The 20,353-nt window shown below is 42.0% G+C and overlaps 1 protein-coding gene across 2 annotated transcripts in view; it reads left to right on the top strand.

The window, feature by feature from the left end:
* LOC124612506 (pinin) overlaps positions 1-20,353 on the top strand; it is a 61,346-nt gene that overhangs the window by 10,546 nt on the left and 30,447 nt on the right. For both annotated transcript variants that reach the window (XM_047140750.1, XM_047140749.1), the window contains exon 3: positions 11,578-11,667. In XM_047140750.1, coding sequence (XP_046996706.1) covers positions 11,578-11,667 — 90 coding nt within the window. The remainder of the gene's footprint in view (positions 1-11,577; positions 11,668-20,353) is intronic.

The following is a 20,353-nucleotide window of genomic DNA, read 5'->3' as shown; positions in this document are numbered from 1 at the left end:
AGGTTAGAGATGCTTAACGGCATGTTAGTGTACTTCCCAGAGATTTTAATTTTTTTTTCTGCTATTGATCAAGATGCAGAAATGGTGGCTATACAAACAAATTTCCATTGTCAGTATCATATATTCATTATGGCATGGGAGTAAACAACCTCCAGATGTTGTCTGGATGAATTTCTCACTATGCCTGAAGCATATACTATGTCACTTCATGAAGATTGCTGGCTGAAAGCTAATATGAACTATACATCTCCCTGTTCAGTTGTATCCAGGACGTGCTATATTGAAGACAAATAAGAACTGTGCAGCCCCATTGGGTCCATACATTCTTCAAGGCGGTTGTGGCGTGTGAACTGTGTGGTACTTTGCATTATTCTGCTGGAATATGTCGTCTGATACTATTACAGATCATGATTCGTTGTCTGTATAGAATTGATTCCACTGCTGGAGCTGCACATTCTGGTAGAGAGACAGGTTATCCACTCTGACAGTGCCAGATGGCCAAGAGACCTTGGCCTGAACTGTGGGACAGCTTTGACAGTAGGGGAATTTGTCCTTGAGTGATAGCAGACTGGGGGAACTCTCACACCAAAATTAGTGGCAGAATGCATAACTCTCAGTAATAACATTAAATGCGTGATTTATTTAAAAAACAATGACACTTTATGATTAGAATATCATTTATCAAAAGTTAACTTGCAAAACATAATTACTACTTTAACAAATGTCATTGGAGATGGCCGAGCTATCATGAAAATGTGTGCACGGTGTGGACTGGCAGGAAGTGATTAGTAGTAGTAATCAATCTGACTTTGTGATGTGAACATGTATCACTCAATCTAGCCCAGTGCATTGTCATGCAAACGTGTAACTGGTTTAGCACTGTGATTGGTAGTGTGAACTTGTTATTCATTATCAGGTGGATCAGTCTTGCTACTGTAATTGAAAATGATATAAATGATAAGCTTGCCTTGGGTAACATTGATTCGATACTAAAAGATTTGGAAGAAAAGGCTGTGAAGTTATGTTGAATATCTGCGGTGCTTGGGATAGTATGATTTAACTTATGGCCTTTACATTGATCGATGGATTCTTAAGGTTATAATGATCAGCATTGAAACATTTGCATTTGCCGGTAAAGAATGTTGGTGTCTCATGGCCACTAGCTGGTAACTTGGGTCTTTTCATTGTGCAAGACGTCTACCATGATGCTGCCTGCTCCAGTCGAGAGCTCTACCTGTGGCTGCCACCCACCCTGCCTTTCATAGCCATTGCCTGGAGTCCTGTTGCCCTCAAAACAGACACCTACTCCTCAGCATGCATGAGAGGAAGTAATACCTGGTCATAAAACCTTGCATGGCCAGGGGCTACTGCTGTGCAGGTACCTGACTATGATGCCCCCCCCATCCCCCTCCCGCCCCACATGTATGAAATGGCTACCATGTTGAGTATTGTGCAACTTTCCCCACATTGTGTGCAATTGTGCAGCTTCAGATGGATGAGGGACTGCAAGAAACCTTGGAGAAGTAAGGATCCACTTTGTGCATCTTGTACGTTGAAGCCTGTCGGACAACAAAGTTGACACCAGGCATTCATCCTCATTCAGATGGAGATTCACTTCCTGCGAAAGTTAAAATCGTGGTCTCACCATGTATTCCCACCCCTGATGCAGTGCTGTAAATGCCATTTAGGCGTATGTTCTCCCATTGTATGAAGTACGAACAACCCAATTTATGGAGCTGGATCAGCAATTTCATAAAAATTCCACATGAGAGCAGTGCAGATTACTGAGATGGTAGTCCCCTCCCTCTGATCCCTGAGGTATGCTGCCTTAGTTAAGGAACGTAAAATCGAGGAATTTAAGCTCTTTGAAAGTGTCTCATATTTTGAAGCCCAAAAAAAGTATGATCACTTATACCCCATGACAAAGGTTGAATTTAGCCGCTACTGTGGCCAGGCTAACTGCAGTACCTCAAGTACTTACTCCCTATAGTCTCTCTGGCAGTTGTGCGAGTATTTTGACCCCAGTGGGTGATTGGCCTCCTCCTCCCCTCTTGTGATTCTAGAAGCCACCATATTCAGGGACTTCGATTGGGTGCTCGTGGACAGAGAAGCAGTGACCTCTTCCCGCATCTGTTGGTGACAAGTCTATTTTTTTAGGGACTCCTCTCCCTGGAAATCACCAGATCAGTGATCCAACATCAGCCAGAGTGTAAAAGTGCCACAGGCTGTGAATCCCAGGGCTGCCCACTGAAGCCCTCGAAACAGTGCTGTCTCTCTGAAGTAGTTAAGGAGAAAAAGAAGAAATCGTGCTAGCAGACTCAGAAACTATGTTTGTCAATGGCTTTTATTTATTTATTTTTTAAAATTTAATTAATTAATTAATTAAAATTTTTAATTTTTGCTTGTGTTGCTGGAACTGCTATCCCCCTTTCTAAGAGCCCAATCAATTGGTTTCTGGTGGACCAAAGATATTGCAACAGCTGTTTAGGACCATCAAAGGGCACTTCTGTGTCTCTAGTGATATTCTTTGTAGGCTGCCCTCATAACTTGTAAGCAGTTCTCTCAAAGGCTCCCTACCTAATTAACCACAGCAAACAGTAATTCTAAGGGTACTTTGTCTCCCTCTTGGGAACGTACATCTCAGGTGTGGACCAAGCACTATAGTCTACTTGGCCACTGAAGATTAACTGTTCTGGGTCTTCTCCTTCATTGTAGTATTTCTACTGATGTATCAGATCTTGCTGAACACCTCATGGTGTTCTATTCTTACTCGGCTACTTTCTGAATGCGTAAAGGACATTTTGAAGACATCCTGCTACCCTCTACTCCCCATAATTCTGAATTGAATAATGAACCATTCACAGAATGGGAACTGCTTCAGGTTGTCTCAGGATATGGATTCTGGACGTGATTTAATTCATAATCAGGTGATTAAATATACAAATGTGGCTTGCAGACACCATCTACTCAGGATTTGCCAGAAGGTGTGCTAGAGGGTGTTTCCTCTTTGAAGTGGAGAAATAGTGCCATCATCTCAATCTGTAAGTCAGGAAAAAACTCAGTGTCCGTTGACTGCTACTGACCAATTAGTATGCCAACATGCTCTACGCCAGCTACTTGAAAGGACATTAGTCTGACAATTGTGCTGAATGACAAGGCCATTTGACCTCATCAGTGTTGTTTCTAGGAGGGGATGATCCACACTCAACTATCCAGTTAGGTTGTGAACAGCAATCCAACAGGCTTTTTCTAAATGGCAACATCTAAGTGCAGTCCCACCTCCCCCTTGTGCCTTCCCCCCCCCCCCCCCCCCCCCCCCCAAACATAAGGCATACAACACTGCTTGATGCCATCAGATTTTACTTAACTTCTGGACTAGGGCTTTCAAAGTACTGTATCGCATTCTATTCATCAGTTTCCATTCCTCCAATCGTTTCAGGTTGGAGTTGGTATGTCACTCAGCTCCCCACAGGTTTAAGATAAGGGTGCCCCTTGGGCTCCATGTTGAGTGTTACTGTTCCTTACAGCCATTGGTGGGATAGTGACCCTATTGGGCTAATGGTTACCCTTATACTGTATGTGGGTGACCTTAGTATTTGGTATATCTCCTAATCTGTAGCCTGGCTGAATGCTAGTGAGTCATCTAAAGGTCAGTCATCCAAAGGTCCGTTACTGGACCTTTCCTGTGGGTCAATCCAAGTGAAGTGATCCAAGTCATCCAGTAAAAATTCAGTTGGTTGCTTGACCATTTTTAAATATTTTGGTTTTTTTAATGTATGATTACCCTGTAACTGAGAAGTTCAAAACAGTTTTAAATTTTTTTTTACCTTGCATCGTTACTAAATTTTTATTATATCTGTGACTGGGTTAAGTTACAGCATTGCAGTTGATGTGATTATTTTTAGAAAATTCTCCCCTTCAAATTGTTTATTACCCAAAATACCCTAAATTAAAAATAACTAGTCGAAATGACCTCCAAAGTTTGGTATTGAAAATTCAGAAAATCCACTTTTTGATCCAAAAATAACAACCAAGGAATGATTCATCAGTATGTGTTTTTTCTCTAGTTAGATAACATAAGCTACTAGCTTTATATAGAGCAAGAACACTGACAAGTATTTCCTTAATTGTATATAAATTTTTGTAATTTGAGTATCTTTATTTTTTATAAATTTCAGGGCTAGTTATCTCTGATGGGACTGAATGTAAAAATTTGATTTTTGCACATTTTGTACACCAATATGATAGCAATGTACTCTAAAAATTTCAACATTGATATTTGACTATGAACTAAGATAAGAGTTTTTGAAGATCAGAAAATAATTCACATTACACTGCAATTGATCTTATGGCTGTTGCCTAATTCTTGTGTGATATTGGCTAGATGTCTTCTATTGTTATTGAAGTTATGGTGTTGAATTATATGCAAAAGACCTCCCAGTTGCTGTGGTACGTTAAAGCACTAAAAACTTCTTTAATACCTTTTTCATTGGTATCCAAACTTTGCCACTAGTAGATTTCTTGAATGTTGTTCTTGGGTCAGCAGGGTGGTCAGTGTGCACAAAAACATCATTGTTTTCCAAACTTGTTCTTTCAACTTGTGCAAGCCACCATTGTCCATCATACACACTTGCCACTGAATCATTCAATGTTATAGACAGGTGTAATTTTACTGACACAATGATTCTCATAAATTTCAGTTTCTGGTGTTACGTAGCATCGAACTAAGTTTTATATAATGCCAAGGAATGTGTGGAATTACTTTGTTCCTTTCATCGCTGTATAGTTTTCAGATCTGGTTTTAAATGATGTTTTGATATGAAGAACTACCTCTTCTTTCTGAGAGAGAAAATAAGTGATGCGTTTAATATTATCCTTGCAAAAGGTATACATGACCTGTATTGTAAGAATTTGGTCTGCGGTCTTTCTTTGTAGGCTGGCATTACTTGCCTTATGTTTATTGTACCTCCTACACCATCACATGCATTTTTATTTATTTATTGTTCCGTGGGACCACATTAAGGAGAAGTCTCCATGGTCAGGGAACGAGTCAATACATGAAATTATAACATGATTGTAGAAACAGATAAAATGAAATACAAAAACTATGGCAAGAGGCAGAAAAGTGCCATTTGGCCTCCAAACCAAAATCTGCTAATCTGCTTTGTGGTAGTGAAGATTTGAAAAATTCTTTTTGTTCTTGTATTGACTGCCACTTCCATCTGAAAAGTATATGAGCATCTCAACTTTGGGCAACCATTCTTTTATGTAATTTGTTACATACTTTTGAAACACATGGACAGCCAAAGTGTTGTGCTCCAAGCAGGCACGTAGAATGCAAATTGAAGAACTGCAAACTTTGTCTTTCTCATTTTTGAAGTACAAAACAAAACAAATGGGTTCACTGTTGCCTGGTCACTGATTCAGTGCTACCCTTGTATTTCATCCTGCACCACTAATGTAAAGTTCCCTGCAAAAACTTACTTTGGATTTTAGAAACATAGCCCCCCTGCTTTACAGCCTATACATTGATGACTGGGCCATTGCAACGAGGCACACTGATTTTGACACAATGGAAGAAACCCTGACATCCGATCTATCTGCCCTGGCAGCATACTTCTGTAAATGGAGGCTTGGGTGTAACGCCATGAAGACAGAAGTAATTTGCTTCCACCTCAATAACAGAGAAGCCGACAGAGCTCTGGAAGTATACCTTGACGACACACACCTCAGCCACAAGGAGCCAAGGTACCTAAATGTCACATTAGACAGAACCTTGTCATTTAAATCACACCTTACAAAAGCAGCTGCCAAGATGAGAACAAGAAACTACCTCATCCACAAACTCAGCAGAACCACCTGGGGATCAACGGCAACAAATCTGAGGACGTCTGCGCTGAGCCTGGTATACTTTGCGGTGGAGTACTGTGTACCAGTGTGGCTAAACAGTAGTCATGTGAACAAAATCGATGTTGAACTTAACAAAACCATGCACATTATTTCCGGAACAGTTAGGTCTTCACCTAACATATGGCTACCTGTCCTGAGTCATATACCACCCCCAAAAATTCGACGAGAAGCAGCCATGTTTAGGGAATACAAAAAGATTGAAGCAAACCCTGAACCACTGGTACACGTTGATATACCTGAGTATCAAGAGGCTTCGTTCAAAACATCCTTCTTGTGCTCTCGACAGCCTCATTGGGGCTGACATTAACTCTTGGAGAAGAGAATGGCTCCAAAATGCCCCAACAGTTTTCCACCTAATGCCTTGTATTACTGAGGCAGTCCCGCAAGATCTGGTCAACTCTGAACCGAATAAGAACTGGGCATGGAAGATGTGCTGACTCACTCTTCAAATGGGGACTGATGCCTTCGCCAGAATGTGACTGCGGCGTGCCTAAGTAGACCACCCAACACATCAGGGAAGAAAGCAATGTCAGAGCGTTCAGTGGGGACTTTGAAGAATTCTTCATGGCATCCCAAAAATCCATTGAGTATATACAAAATATATCTAACTGGAGGACACACACACACACACACACACACACACACACACACACACACTGATAAATCATGCCTTGGTTGTTATTTTTGGCTAAAAAATTGGATTTTCTAAATTTTCAATACCAAACTTTGCAGGTCACTTCGACTGGTTATTTTTTAATTTAGAGTGTTTTGGGTAATAAACAATGTTGTAGAGGAGACTTTTCTAAAAACAATCATATGAATTGCAATGTTGTAACTTAACCCAGTGCAGAGATATTTAAATTAACGATAACGTCTCCAAATTGAAAAACCGCCGTGCATTTAAAATAAAAATGCCTGCTACTCAGTAACAGTGCAAGGTAAATTTTTTTTAAAAAAATCTCTGTACTTCTCAACTATAGGGTAATTATGAGTAAAAAAAATCCAAGTATTTAAAAATGGTTTAGCAGCCATCATTGGATGTTTTCATATGGACTGACCCATGTGGCTTCCAATTTTCTCTTGCAAAAATGTGGTTCATGTGCTTGTACATTGTGCCATAGTCCATCTTGACACAGGACTCTACTTTAGTACCAAGTGTTTGGACATTGTTGCACAATCCTGATTTCAGGCACATCTTGTGGATAAAAAAACTGACATGGCTGCCCCATATTTGTCACCTGAAGACTAACTTTATTCGAATACTTAATGGTGTCTGTGTCCTCACCCAGACCTTGTGGTCTGTGGAACATGCTACTCTGTTCTATATTTACTGGGTTTTGGTCTTGTCCTTGGTGCACTGTTGTTGCCAGGCTTCCATCTTAGGTCCGTTTCACACTGGGACACTGGTGACGGTCACTAGTGACGGTCACAGACAGAGATACATTCGTTTGAAGTGGAGCGTTCAATCAGAACTCTACACTGCGTCACCGAGCCACTGTGAGACAGCAGTGACTGACCCTCACCACATATGACGGACAAGGTCACTGTGTTCACAGCAGCCACTGCTGAACATGCATTAGTTTGAATTGGAGTGTTCACAATGGAACATTGACCACAGACACAGCACTGCAGATTTGCCAATTTCAGAGTGTGCAACCTTTTGTGGCATGGAACTACAACCACTGGCCATGATAAAGTTGTTGAAAACTTGCTCGCTGAGCTCGATCTTTGCCTCTTGATACTGATGTTCCCACACATTCAGCGTGGCATATGGGTCTTTTTCAGCCATCGATCTTTATATTTGCAGCACAGGTCTTGTCCTGTCCATCCATTGGAGAGTCTATGATGCGTGTGTGACAGTGATCATTTTCCAATCATTTTGACGTGTTCTCGTCGTCACTCGACTGGATGTCCACACAGATGGACTCTGTGCAAAGCTGATTGGGATGTTTCACCAGTGCTGTCACCCTTTGCACCCTGCCACATTGTGGTATGAGGCAGTCGTCCAGAGCACAATTGCAGCCATTCTATCCGCAGCTGACTCTGCCTTGGGATCCTCAATCGAAAGGCAGTATCTCGATGGATCCCAAGATTGCCACAGCCATTAGAGATTGTGGGTGGGCTCCCCGATGCCATAAGCAACAGCCATCAATGTAGCAATTCATTGCCTTTAAATGGCTGTGCCCAGGACTGCCATCTCAAAAAAACAATAGAAACGAGAGTGCTTGGAGCAATATGTTGCTACCATTGTACAACATTCTACTGCTTCGCATGTTTGTGTGAAGCTTTGGTGCCTCTGTGGACACCAGTTCTCCACAGGTGTACCTGGTATCTCTGTAATGAGCGAAGTGGCGCAGTGGTTAGCACACTGGACTCACATTTTTCAATTGCTTCAGGCAAAAACCCACGTCCAGACACCCAGTTTTAGGTTTTCCGTGTGATTTTTTTAAATTGCTTCAGGCAAACGTCGGGAGGTGCCTTTGAAAGGCCATGGCCAATTTTCCTCCTCATCCTTCTCCAATCCGAGCTTGCGCTCCGTCACTAATGAACTTTTTGTCTACAGGATGTTAAACACTAATCTCCTCCCTCCTCCTCCTCCTCCACCTCCTGGTATCTCTTTGAATGATGATGACTACACTGATCCAGATGCTGTTGCGAAAAATTGTGCTTTTCGTTATGCTTGGGCCTCTGCATCTGAGAATTTTCAGCCTGCATTTCATGTCCACAAACAGCAGTTAGAATGAGTTCCTTTATCATTTATTACACCTCACCTGGAACATTGTAATGCTCCGTTAAGTGAATGGGAATTCTTCATTGCCCTACCCCTTTGCCCTGACATGGCTCCAGGGCCAGAGCACATCCATAGCTAAATAGTCAACCACTTATCAGTGGATTGCCAGTGTCACATCCTTGCAATTCTCAACCATATCTGGAGTGGGGATGAGTTCCCCTCTCATTGGTGAGAAAGCTTGATTGTTCCAGTATTGGTGCTGGGTAAGTACCCCCTTGAGATGGGCAGCTATCACTAATGTTCTCTGCGAGTTACTTAAATGTATGGTGAGCGGATGGGTTAGTTGGTACTTTGAGTCTCGGGAACTTGTGGTTCCATGCCAGGGCGGTTTCTGCCAACTACTGCTGACAGTTCTGCCTGGAGTCTGATATTTGGTCTGCCTTTTCCCCGCTGTGGGATGACGACGGCTCAAACCCATGTCTGGCCATGCTGATTTAGGTTTTCCGTAATTTCCCTAAATCACTTTAGTCAAATGCTGGTATGGTTCCTTTAAAAGGGCATGGCCAACTTGCGTCCCCAATCTGATGGGACCGATGATCTCACTGTTGGTCCCCTCCCCCAAATTAACCAACCAACCTTTTTCTCGCATCAACAACTCATTGCTGTCTTCTTCGACTTGCATAGGGCTTATGACACTACATGGTGTCATCATTTACCTCTATGAGTGGGGTCTCTGGGATCTGGAACTTCTTGTCTTGCCATCCTTTCTGGGTTCAATTTGGTGCTTCCCACATTACTCCCATATACAAGAGAATGGGGTCCCCCAGAGCATTGTATTGAGTGTGCCCCCTTTCTCTAGCAGCTATTGGAGGTCTAGCTGCAGTTGTGAGGCCTACAGATTTGGTCTCCCTGTATGCTGATGACTTTTTATATCTACTATTGCTCCTCAGTTGTGGCTGTTGCTGAACGTCGACTACAGGTTGCCATATGAAAAGGTGAAGTTGGAGGCTCTCACCTATAGCTTCCGGCTTTCTGCCAACAACATGTCGCGCACTTCTGTCACTGTCGTACTGTCCATTTCCAACCAGAACTCTACCTCGATGACCAAATGGTCTGTGTGGTGGAGTCTTATCAGCTTTTGGGATTGGACTTCCGTGCATCGTTGACATGGCTTTCCCTTCTTCACTGACTTAAGCAAACATGCTGGTCACACCTTAATACACTTTGCTGTCTCAATAACACCAGCTGGGATGCAGACTGCTCTACACTTTTGCTGCTCTACAAAGCTCTCAATCTGCACACCTAGATTATGGGAGCCTGGCATATGGTGCAGCGTCACCTTCAGTATGCAGATGCTTGACGTAATACACCATTTTGGGGTCTGACTTGTGACACTTGCCTTTCAGAATAGTGCTGTGAACACAGCTGTTTTCATTTAGGAAGATGAGCGTATTTGCAGCAGTTTATAGTGTGTGTCTAGTAATTCATAATCATGTCTTGGCTGTTCACTCAGTATGATTCTGAATTGTATTGTGGATAATCTGATTGAACTTCACTCTCCATACACTGCAAGTTGAATGGCTTGTTGGGCCATTGGTGCACTCAGTTGGCTTCCATCATATGAAAAGAGGATAAATTGTGACTAACCTACAAACTTCAAATCAGCTACCGTTAACGGTCTGTGCTGTTTGGTGTATTAAAGATGTGAAGCGTTGTGTACTACTATGAACAATGGCTTTTTGTGAGGTACCTGACTCCAAATGTCCATGGCATAAGTCCTCTTTGCAATATTCTTTAGGATACTGGCTGAGATCGACCTTTATTCAGTGACAGCAGCAATCCCTGTTGAGTTTGAACTCTTGTGTCTGGTCCCTGTCGGTTACGCTCTTTTTACAACCACTGTTCTTATGTCTCATTTCATGGTTACAAATGGTAGACCATTCCTTGTATGTGTGTAGATTTTCTATGAGTTTCCCAAATCATCTCATATGAACATATTTCCTTGAATAATGCCATCATGAATAGTCTCCCTCATCAGAATTGTTACTCATTCTCAAATGTTTTCAGTTGTAATGGTGTGTGAAATACTAGCCCCCTTTCCACATTAGCACCAAGCTATTATTATCACACCACAACGCTGTGGGATACAACTCCACAGAATGTCTGTTTCAACACTCTTTGTGTTCACTTTGCAGTTGGCTATGGCTGATGGTATTTTCTTTTAGGAGTGGGGTGTTGTTATCACTTGCATACTGAAACTACACAGTCTGATAGATACTAACAATTAAATTTATATTGGGCACTCCCATTGAAAGCACTACTATGTGCTTACCATTTCTTTGCATCCATTAGAGAGGATATGGAGGTGGGTAGAGTGTGTGCCATGAAGTGTTTTGTGAGGGAGTGGAATGCAGGGAGTTGGTGCCCCCATCACTTAATTTTGTCAACAAGAGAAACGTGCCTCATAGTCAGTGTTCGTGCAGACTACCTGTAAAGTCAAGACTGTCATGTAAAAATTTGAGTATTTGTTCATATAAAAATGTTAAATAAAACAACTAAAATTTTCAGTACAGATATTTTGGTTGCAGCTGTGTTGTAGTAATTTAGATTGATGCATGTGTGCTATTTACTGGAAGTCATCTGAGTATTACTGTTTGAGGACTAGATAGAAAGTGTTTCATCTTTGAGTATCCACTAGTATTTGTTACTAAAACTTGTGTGTGTAGGGGTGTCAGTAACTGTGATTATGGAGGTTCTTTGAACATTAAATTGACACATTTATGTGGTACATATTGTTCTTTTGCAGGGTGCAGAATACCTAAGCCAGGTAGAGTAGTAACTTAATATCTGTTTTTAGTTGAAATTTGTTATTACCTTTAGCTGTTAGTAGGAACCTAGCAAACAATTATGTAATCAGTAGAAATTTATTTATTCAGAGGACGCCGGGATCCAGGTGCAAGACCAGAAGAGGATGAGTCACCAGCGGTGAAGAAGAGGCCAGGAGATCCAAGGACTGTATTTAGCAGGTAACCCATTAGTTAACTTTATAATTTGACGTATTTTACTTTGACTGAAGACTTAGGAAAACTGGGAAGCTTCCTCAGCTTGCTTCACAAGTTCTAATAAATATCAGTATCATTTCCTCCACTTCTTTTATTGAATGCTGGCAGTATAAACAATTGCCTGTATATGTAATCCACCCTAATCTCCATAATTTTATCCACTGTAGTGGTGCCCGATAGATTTGCAGATCGGTGTGCATGTAGTCTTAAAAAATTTATTTGCTAAAACCTTTTTATTTGATTTCTGAGCATGAAAAGAAATTCTTTCATAACAGTAAATTAAGCAAACTAGTTTTTAATTTGGACTGTGGCTTTAGTTACATTAAGGGAGACACAGAAGACCACCAAATGTTGGATATTTGTAAGTTATAATTGAACTACATTGGCAGTATTTTGCTGATGAATTGGGTTTCTGTAAGCTGACTGTAATTTGGCTTCTGGAAGGTTCCATTGCTTAAAGATTCTGTTGGACGAGTTACTTGATATGTTTGCTTGAGGTTTTCTTATTGTTCTAGAGGAACATCATGATGATAAATAATGTTAGCCCCTACTAGCAGACAGCATTTACAGGTTTGCAAATAGTAAAAGAAGAAAAACCGATGAGGAAGCCTGTGCTGATGCAAAAGCCAGTAAAGCTGTAGTTAGAGCACTGGTTAGCTGTAAAGTCAAAGTGTTCAACATTTTTGAGAGTTGTTTGAATTTCAGCAAAGCCTAGATGTTCATACTACTATGGCATGCAGGGAAGAAGACAGATTCTGGTGTAGCATTGGATGTGGGTTTGGTGACAATCCTTTATGTGAGCTTTTCGTATTCTTGTGATCTGAATTGTAATCTGAAGACATCAGCAAAGCATGGAGAGTTGCATTTCTTTTCTCTTGCGCAGTGTTTTTATTTGCATTTCAGATTTTTGAAGGTGTGTTGTGATTTAACTCCAACAATTGTTATTTACCTGAAAATTAGTATTAGACTAAGAGGCTGTTGGGAGAAAGTTCTGGTTCTTTGTGCACTCCACAAAAATGTATAAAAATAGACTTAGCAAAGTTTACTAGTGAGGAAATAAAATGGGTTATTTCTCTTCAACTGAAGTGTTTTATTTTCTGAAGTTGTTTGACTTACTTATGAACCAGCATCCTGAGGCTTAATTTTTATTATATTTTGGGAACATATGCAAGTAATCGGTGAAGATGTAAAGTAATGACCTCATAGTACATTGCTGTGTGTTATGTGTCATCTGCCATGGTGTCATAGTAGTGTGGTAATATAGGAGTTGCTGGTTTGCTTCCCACCATGCAGTTATTTATCGTTTGACTATTGTGAGTTCTAGAAGGTTTTGGGACTTACTTACTTGTGGATACTGTAATGTACCAGAACATTTTTGTGTTTACAAATAAAGAAGAATACTCGGCCAAGGCAGGCAATTGAGCTTTATATGACAATATTGCTTCCAGCTCAGTGGTTACATCAAGAGTTTATTTGTTGACAGGTGGACAAAAGCTCAGTTATGTTCAGGATTCTTGTTCAATTGCCAGTCAATGACTAAATGTGTTCAATGTGACATAGATTGGTGAAGATGCCACGTAGCTGTCGGTGTGACTCCAGTACACCTTCACAAAAACCATTGTCTTTACGGGTAGGAATCCAGCACAGACAATGCATTGTCCGTATGATCTGCATTATCAAAGTACCAATGAATGTGAAAATAGGTAGCATATGCACCATGAATGTTGGACCTTGCCGTTGGTGGAGAGGCTTGCGGGCCTCAGTGATACAGATAGCCGTACCATAGGTGCAACCACAAAGGAGGGGTATCTGTTGAGAGGCCAGACAAACGTGTAGTTCCTGAAGAGGGCAGCAGCCTTTTCAGTAGTTGTAGGGGCAAAAGTCTGGATGATTGACTGATCTGGCCTTGTAACACTAACCAAAATGGCCCTGCTGTGCTGGTACTGCGAATGGCTGAAAGCAAGGGGAAACTACAGCTGTAATTTTTCCTAAGGGCATGCAGCTTTACTGTATGGTTACATGATGATGGCGTCCTCTTGAGGTAAAATAGTTCTCCATTCGGATCTCCAAGCGGGGACTACTCAGGGGGACATCATTATCAGGAGAAAGAAAACTGGTGTTCTACGGATCAGAGCGTGGAATGTCAGATCCCTTAATCGGGCAGGTAGGTTAGAAAATTTCAAAAGGGAAATGGATAGGTTAAAGTTAGATATAGTGGGAATTAGTGAAGTTCAGTGGCAGGAGGAACATGACTTCTGGTCAGATGACTATAGGGGTTATAAATACAAAATCAAATAGGGGTAATGCAGGAGTAGGTTTAATAATGAATAAAAAAAATAGGAGTGCGAGTAAGCTACTACAAACAGCACAGTGAACGCATTATTGTGGCCAAGATTGATATGAAGCCCACACCTACCACAGTAGTACAAGTTTATATGCCAGCTAGCTCCGCAGATGGCGAAGAGATTGATGAAATGTATGATGAGATAAAAGAAATTATTCAGATAATGGTAAGACAGAGATTTAGGAACCATGTTTTAAATTGTAAGACATTTTTAGGGGCAAATGTGGACTCTGACCACAATCTATTGATTATGAACTGTAGATTAAAACTGATGAAACTGCAAAGAGGGGGGACTTTAAGGAGATAGGACCTGGATAAACTGAAATGACCGGAGGTTGTAGAGAGTTTCAGAGAGAGCATTAGGGAACGATTGACAAGAATGGAGGAAAGAAATACAGTAGATGAAGAATGGGCAGCTTTCAGAGATGAAACAGTGAAGGCAGCAGAGGATCAAGTAGGTAAAAAGACAATGGCTAGTGAAAATCCTTGGATAACAGAAGAAATATTGGATTTAATTGATGAAAGGAGAAAAAAATGCAGTAAATGAAGCAGGCAAAAAGGAACACAAACATCTCAAAAATGAGATCGACAGGAAGTGCAAAATCGCTAAGTAGGGATGGCTAGAGGATAAATGTAAGGACGTAGAGGCATATATCACTAGGGGTAAGATAGATACTGCCTGCAGGAAAATTAAAGAGACTTTTGGTGAAAAGAGTACCATGTGTATGAATATCAAAGAACCCAGATGGAAAACCAGTTCTAAGCAAAGAAGGGAAAGCAGAAAGGGGAAGGAGTATATAGAGGGTCTGTACAAGGGTGATGTACTTGAGGACAATATTATGGAAATGGAAGAGCATGTAGATGAAGATGAAATGGGAGGTATGATGCTGCATGAAGGGTTTGACAGAGCACTGAAAGATCTAAGTCGAAACAAGGCCCCAGGAGTAGACAACATTCCATTAGAACTACTGATAGCCTTGGGAGAGCCAGCCCTGACAAAACTCTACCATCTGGTGAGCAAGATGTATAAGACAGGCAAAATACCCTCAGACTTCAAGAAGAATATAATAATTCCAATCCCAAAGAAAGCAGGTGTCGACAGATGTGAAAATTACCGAACTATCAGTTTACTAAGTCACAGCTGCAAAATACTAGCATGAATTCTTTACAGACAAATGGAAAAACTGGTAGAAGCTGACCTCGGGGAAGATCAGTTTGGATTCTGTAGAAATGTCGGAACATGTGAGGCAATACTGACCCTACGATGTATCTTAGAAGATAGATTAAGGAAAGGCAAACCTACATTTCTAGCATTTGTAGACTTAGAGAAAGCTTTTGACAGTGTTGACTGGAATACTCTCTTTCAAATTCTGAAGGTGGCAGGGGTAAAATAAAGGGAATGAAAGGCTACTTACAATTTGTCTAGAAACCAGATGGCAGTTATGAGTTGAGGGGCACGAAAGGGAAGCAGCGGTTGGGAAGGGAGTGAGACAGGGTTGTAGCTTCTCCCCGATGTTATTCAATCTGTATATTGAGCAAGCAGTAAAGGAAACAAAAGAAAAATTTGATGTAGGTATTAAAATCCATGGAGAAGAAATAAAAACTTTGAGGTTCGCTGATGACATTGTAATTCTGTCAGAGACAGCAAAGGACTCGAAAGAGCAGTTGAACGGAATGGACAGTGTCTTGAAAGGAGGATATAAATGAACATCAACAAAAGCAAAACGAGGATAATGGAATGTAGTCGAATTAAACCAGGTGATGCTGAGGGAATTAGATTAGGAAATGAGACACTTAAAGTAGTACAGGAGTTGTGCTATTTGAGGAGCAAAATAACTGATGATGGTCGAAGGAGAGAGGATATAAAATGTAGACTGGCAATGGGAAGGAAAACATTTCTGAAGAAGAGAAATTTGTTAACATCGAGTATAGATTTAAATGTCAGGACGTTGTTTCTGAAAGTATTTGTGTGGAGTGTAGCCATGTATGGAAGTGAAACATGGATGATAAATAGTTTGGACAAGAAGAGAATAGAAACGGTGCTACAAAAGAATGTTGAAGATAAGATGGATAGACCACATAACTAATGAGGAGGTATTGAGTAGAATTGGGGAGAAGAGAAACTTGTGGCAAAACTTGACTAGAAGAAGGGATCAGTTGGTAGGACATGTTCTGAGGCATCAAGGGATCACCAGTTTAGTATTGGAGGGCAGCATGGAGGGTGAAAATCTTAGAGGGAGACCAAGAGATGAATACACTAAGCAGATTCAGAAGGATGTAGGTTGCATAGGTACTGGAAGATGAAGCAGCTTGCACGGGATAGAGTAGCATGGAGAGCTGCATCAAACCAGTCTGGACTGAAGAAGACAACAACGACGACGTCATCTGTACCTAACACAGATAATTCCAAGATATTCACAGTCAGCAAATTTATTTCATATTAACATGGGATGGCTGTCAATTGTCATTAATGTCTGTTCATCCAGACATGCAAGTAAGTGGGTATGAAAGCATTAATGAGTCAGGTACACATCATGGAACCAGCAGAGTTTCAGGAGAAACTCTGGCCAATATTCAGTGAAAAGGCTGAAGGGATTATAGTATGTTGCTGTGTATAACGTGGGATTACATGATATGTCTTCCATTAGTCAACTTGTCCTTGGGTAGTTCAGCCCAGTAGTGATTTGAAAACAGCTAGAAGCTCAAGAGGTGGGACAATTTCAGGTGGAGATTGAAAAACATTTAGTGGCAACCAGCAGAAAATCTGAATGCTGCAATACAAATGAAGAGTGGAGCCAAATGTCGGGGAGATGATGCAGACAGTATATTCTGTTTTCATACTGTTTCTCATCTTGAACCTGAATATGGCAGAAACTGACGAAATTACACACATATGGAAGGGTGAAACAGAGGACATCTGTCAAATGTTTCTTTTGAAGGATGTTACGATGAAAGAGAATATCATCAAATGGAGCCCATCGAGACAATACACAGAAAAGAAAGACTTTCAACAGCCTGTCCTGGACTAGGCCACTCTCCAAAGCGTGACAGTCATTCTACACTGCCAGAGGTTCAAGTTGCAGAAAACAGAAAAATTAATGAGACGACAATCTGCGGAAGTGAGAACTTCATAGATGAAAGTTCTCAATGGATGCCAGTTACCAGAATATTAGGCATTCACATAGACATTATCATAGGCAACCAACCTGTTCAGGTGCTAGTAAAGTTTGGGGCATGTTGTATTGGTATCAAATGCTTGACATAGAGTGTAACAATACCAGAGAAGGAAAGTTGCTACTCACCGCCATTAAGGCCTTTGTCAGCAGTAGACACACACACGCGCGCACGCTGGATTACCATATAGCGGAGATGCTGAGTCGTGATAGGCACAATAAAAAGATTCACACAATTAAAGCTTTCGGCCATTAAGGCCTTTGTCAGCAGCAGCAGCACACACACACACACACACACACACACACACACACACACACACACACACACCTGCAGTCTCAGAGAGCTGAGACCATACTGCGAACAGCAGCACCAGTGCATGATGGGAGTGGAGACAGGGTGGGGGTAAGGAGGAGGCTGGGGTGGGGAGGGGGAGGGATAGTATTGCGGGAGTGGCAGACAGTCAAGTGTTGCAGTTTAGACGGAGGGCAGGAGAGAAGGTGGGGAAGGGGGGAGGGGGTAAGTAGCGGAAAGGAGAGATATAAAAGAAATTAAAAGACTGGGTGTGGCAGTGAAATGACGGCTGTTTAGTGCTGGAATGGGAACAGGGAGGGGGCTGGATGGATGAGGACAGTGACCTTCGGGGTGTGGCAGTGAAATGACGGCTGTTTAGTGCTGGAATGGGAACAGGGAGGGGGGTGGATGGGTGAGGACAGTGACCTTCATTAGTCGCTGTCCTCACCCATCCTGCCCCCTCCCTGTTCCCATTCCAGCACTAAACAGCCGTCATTTCACTGCCACACCCGGTCTTTTAATTTCTTTTATTTCTCTCCTTTCCGATACTTACCCCTCCCCCCCCCCCCCATCCCCCCACCCCCCTCCGCACCTTCTCTCCTGCCCTCCGTCTAAACTGCAACACTTGACTGTCCGCCACTCCCACCATACTATCCCTCCCCCTCCCCGCCCCAGCCTCCTCCTTACCCCCACTCAGTCTCCACTCCCATCATGCACTGGTGCTGCTGTTCACAGTGTGGTCTCAGAGAGCTGAGACTGCAGAAATGTGTGCAAGTTGTGTGTGTGTGTGTGTGTGTGTGTGTGTGTGTGTGTGTGTGTGGGCGCGCGCACGTGTATATGTGTCTACCGCTGACAAAGGCCTTAATGGCCGAAAGCTTTGTGTGAATCTTTTTATTGTGCCTACCACGACTCAGCATCTCCGCTATATGTTGAGTAGCAACTTTGCTTCTCTGGTATTGTTACATTCCATCCTAGATTTTCCATTGTTTGACGTATAGTGTGGAAGATTGGAGCTCCAGATTGATGAAGCTATTCCAAGTCCACTCAACAACGGTGTTTCTGGAAAAGAGATTTTCCCCCACCGTCATAAATAAGACATGCTATGGTAAATTGCCTGAACATTTAGTATAACTGTAAAGTTCTAGTCTACATCTACACCTACATCTACATCCATACTCTGCAAGCCACCTGACTGTGTGTGGCGGAGGGTACCTTGAGTACCTCTATCGGTTCTCTCTTCTATTCCAGTCTTGTATTGTTCGTGGAAAGAAGGATTGTCGGTATGCCTCTGTGTGGGCTCTAATCTCTCTGATTTTATCCTCATGGTCTCTTTGCGAGATATACGTAGGAGGGAGCAATATACTCCTTGACTCTTCGGTGAAGGTATGTTCTCAAAACTTTAACAAAAGCCCGTACCGAGCTACTGAGCGTCTCTCCTGCAGAGTCTTCCACTGGAGTTTATCTACCATCTCCGTAACACTTTCGCGATTACTAAATGATCCTGTAATGAAGTGCGCTGCTCTCCGTTGGATCTTCTCTATCTCTTCTATCAACCCTATCTGGTACGGATCCCACACTGCTGAGCAGTATTCAAGCAGCGGGCGAACAAGCGTACTGTAACCTATTTCCTTTGTTTTCGGATTGCATTTCCTTAGGATTCTTCCACTGAATCTCAGTCAGGCATCTGCTTTACCGACAATCAACTTTATATGATCATTCCATTCTAAATCACTCCTAATGCGTACTCCCAGATAATTTATGGCATTAACTGCTTCCAGTTGCTGACCTGCTGTATTGTAGCTAAATGATAAGGGATATTTCTTTCTATGTACTCACAGCACACTACACTTGTCTACATTGAGATTCAATTGCCATTCCCTGCACCATGCGTCAATTCGCTGCAGATCCTCCTGCATTTCAGTGCAATTTTCCATTGTTACAACCTCTCGATATACCACAGCATCATCCGCAAAAAGCCTCAGTGAACTTCCAATGTCATCCACAAGGTAATTTATGTATATTGTGAATAGCCACGGTCCTACGACACTCCCCAGCAGCACACCTGAAATCCCTCTTACTTCGGAAGACTTCTCTCCCTTGAGAATGACATGCTGCGTTCTGTTATGGTCTGATAGTCCATATGCTCTTACTTTGTTCATTAAACGACTGTGGGGAACTGTATCGAACGCCTTGCGTAAGTCAAGAAACACGGCATCTTGCTGGGAACCCGTGTCTATGCCCCTCTGAGTCTCGTGGACAAATAGCGTGAGCTGGGTTTCACATGACCGTCGTTTTCGAAACCCATGCTGAATGCTACAGAGTAGATTTCTAGTCTCCAGAAAAGTCATTATACTCTAACATAATACATGTTCCAAAATTCTACAACTGATCGACGTTAGAGATATAGGTCTATAGTTCTGCACATCTGTTCGACGTCCCTTCTTGAAAACGAGGATGACCTGTGCCCTTTTCCAATCCTTTGGAACGCTATGCTCTTCTAGAGACCAAGTGCAAAGATGTGCTTTGCCTCGCAAAAGAAATGTATATGTCAGTGAAGATTGTATTGATCACAAGTGGACGAAGAGAGCTCTCGATTGCCAACTTCTATAAATGCTGTCAATGAGTGGTGTCTAGCTTCTGGAGCATTCAAGCCCGAAGTGGATAGGAAGCAGACCCAATGACCAATTATGAAACACCGTGCATATCAACACTGAGGATAATACCCTTCATATCTCAGAACTGGTATAGGGTGCCTATAGCTCCATCAGTAGGAAGAGGAGTGGATGCTATGCTGCATCATTCAGCTATCAGAGTGTCCTCAGTCCTCCCCTGTGATCTTCA

This window comes from Schistocerca americana, chromosome 4 (assembly GCF_021461395.2).
Source record: "Schistocerca americana isolate TAMUIC-IGC-003095 chromosome 4, iqSchAmer2.1, whole genome shotgun sequence".
NCBI lineage: Eukaryota > Metazoa > Arthropoda > Insecta > Orthoptera > Acrididae > Schistocerca > Schistocerca americana.
The sequence above is the reverse complement of the archived record's forward strand: the minus strand, read 5'-3'. Positions and strand labels throughout refer to the sequence as shown.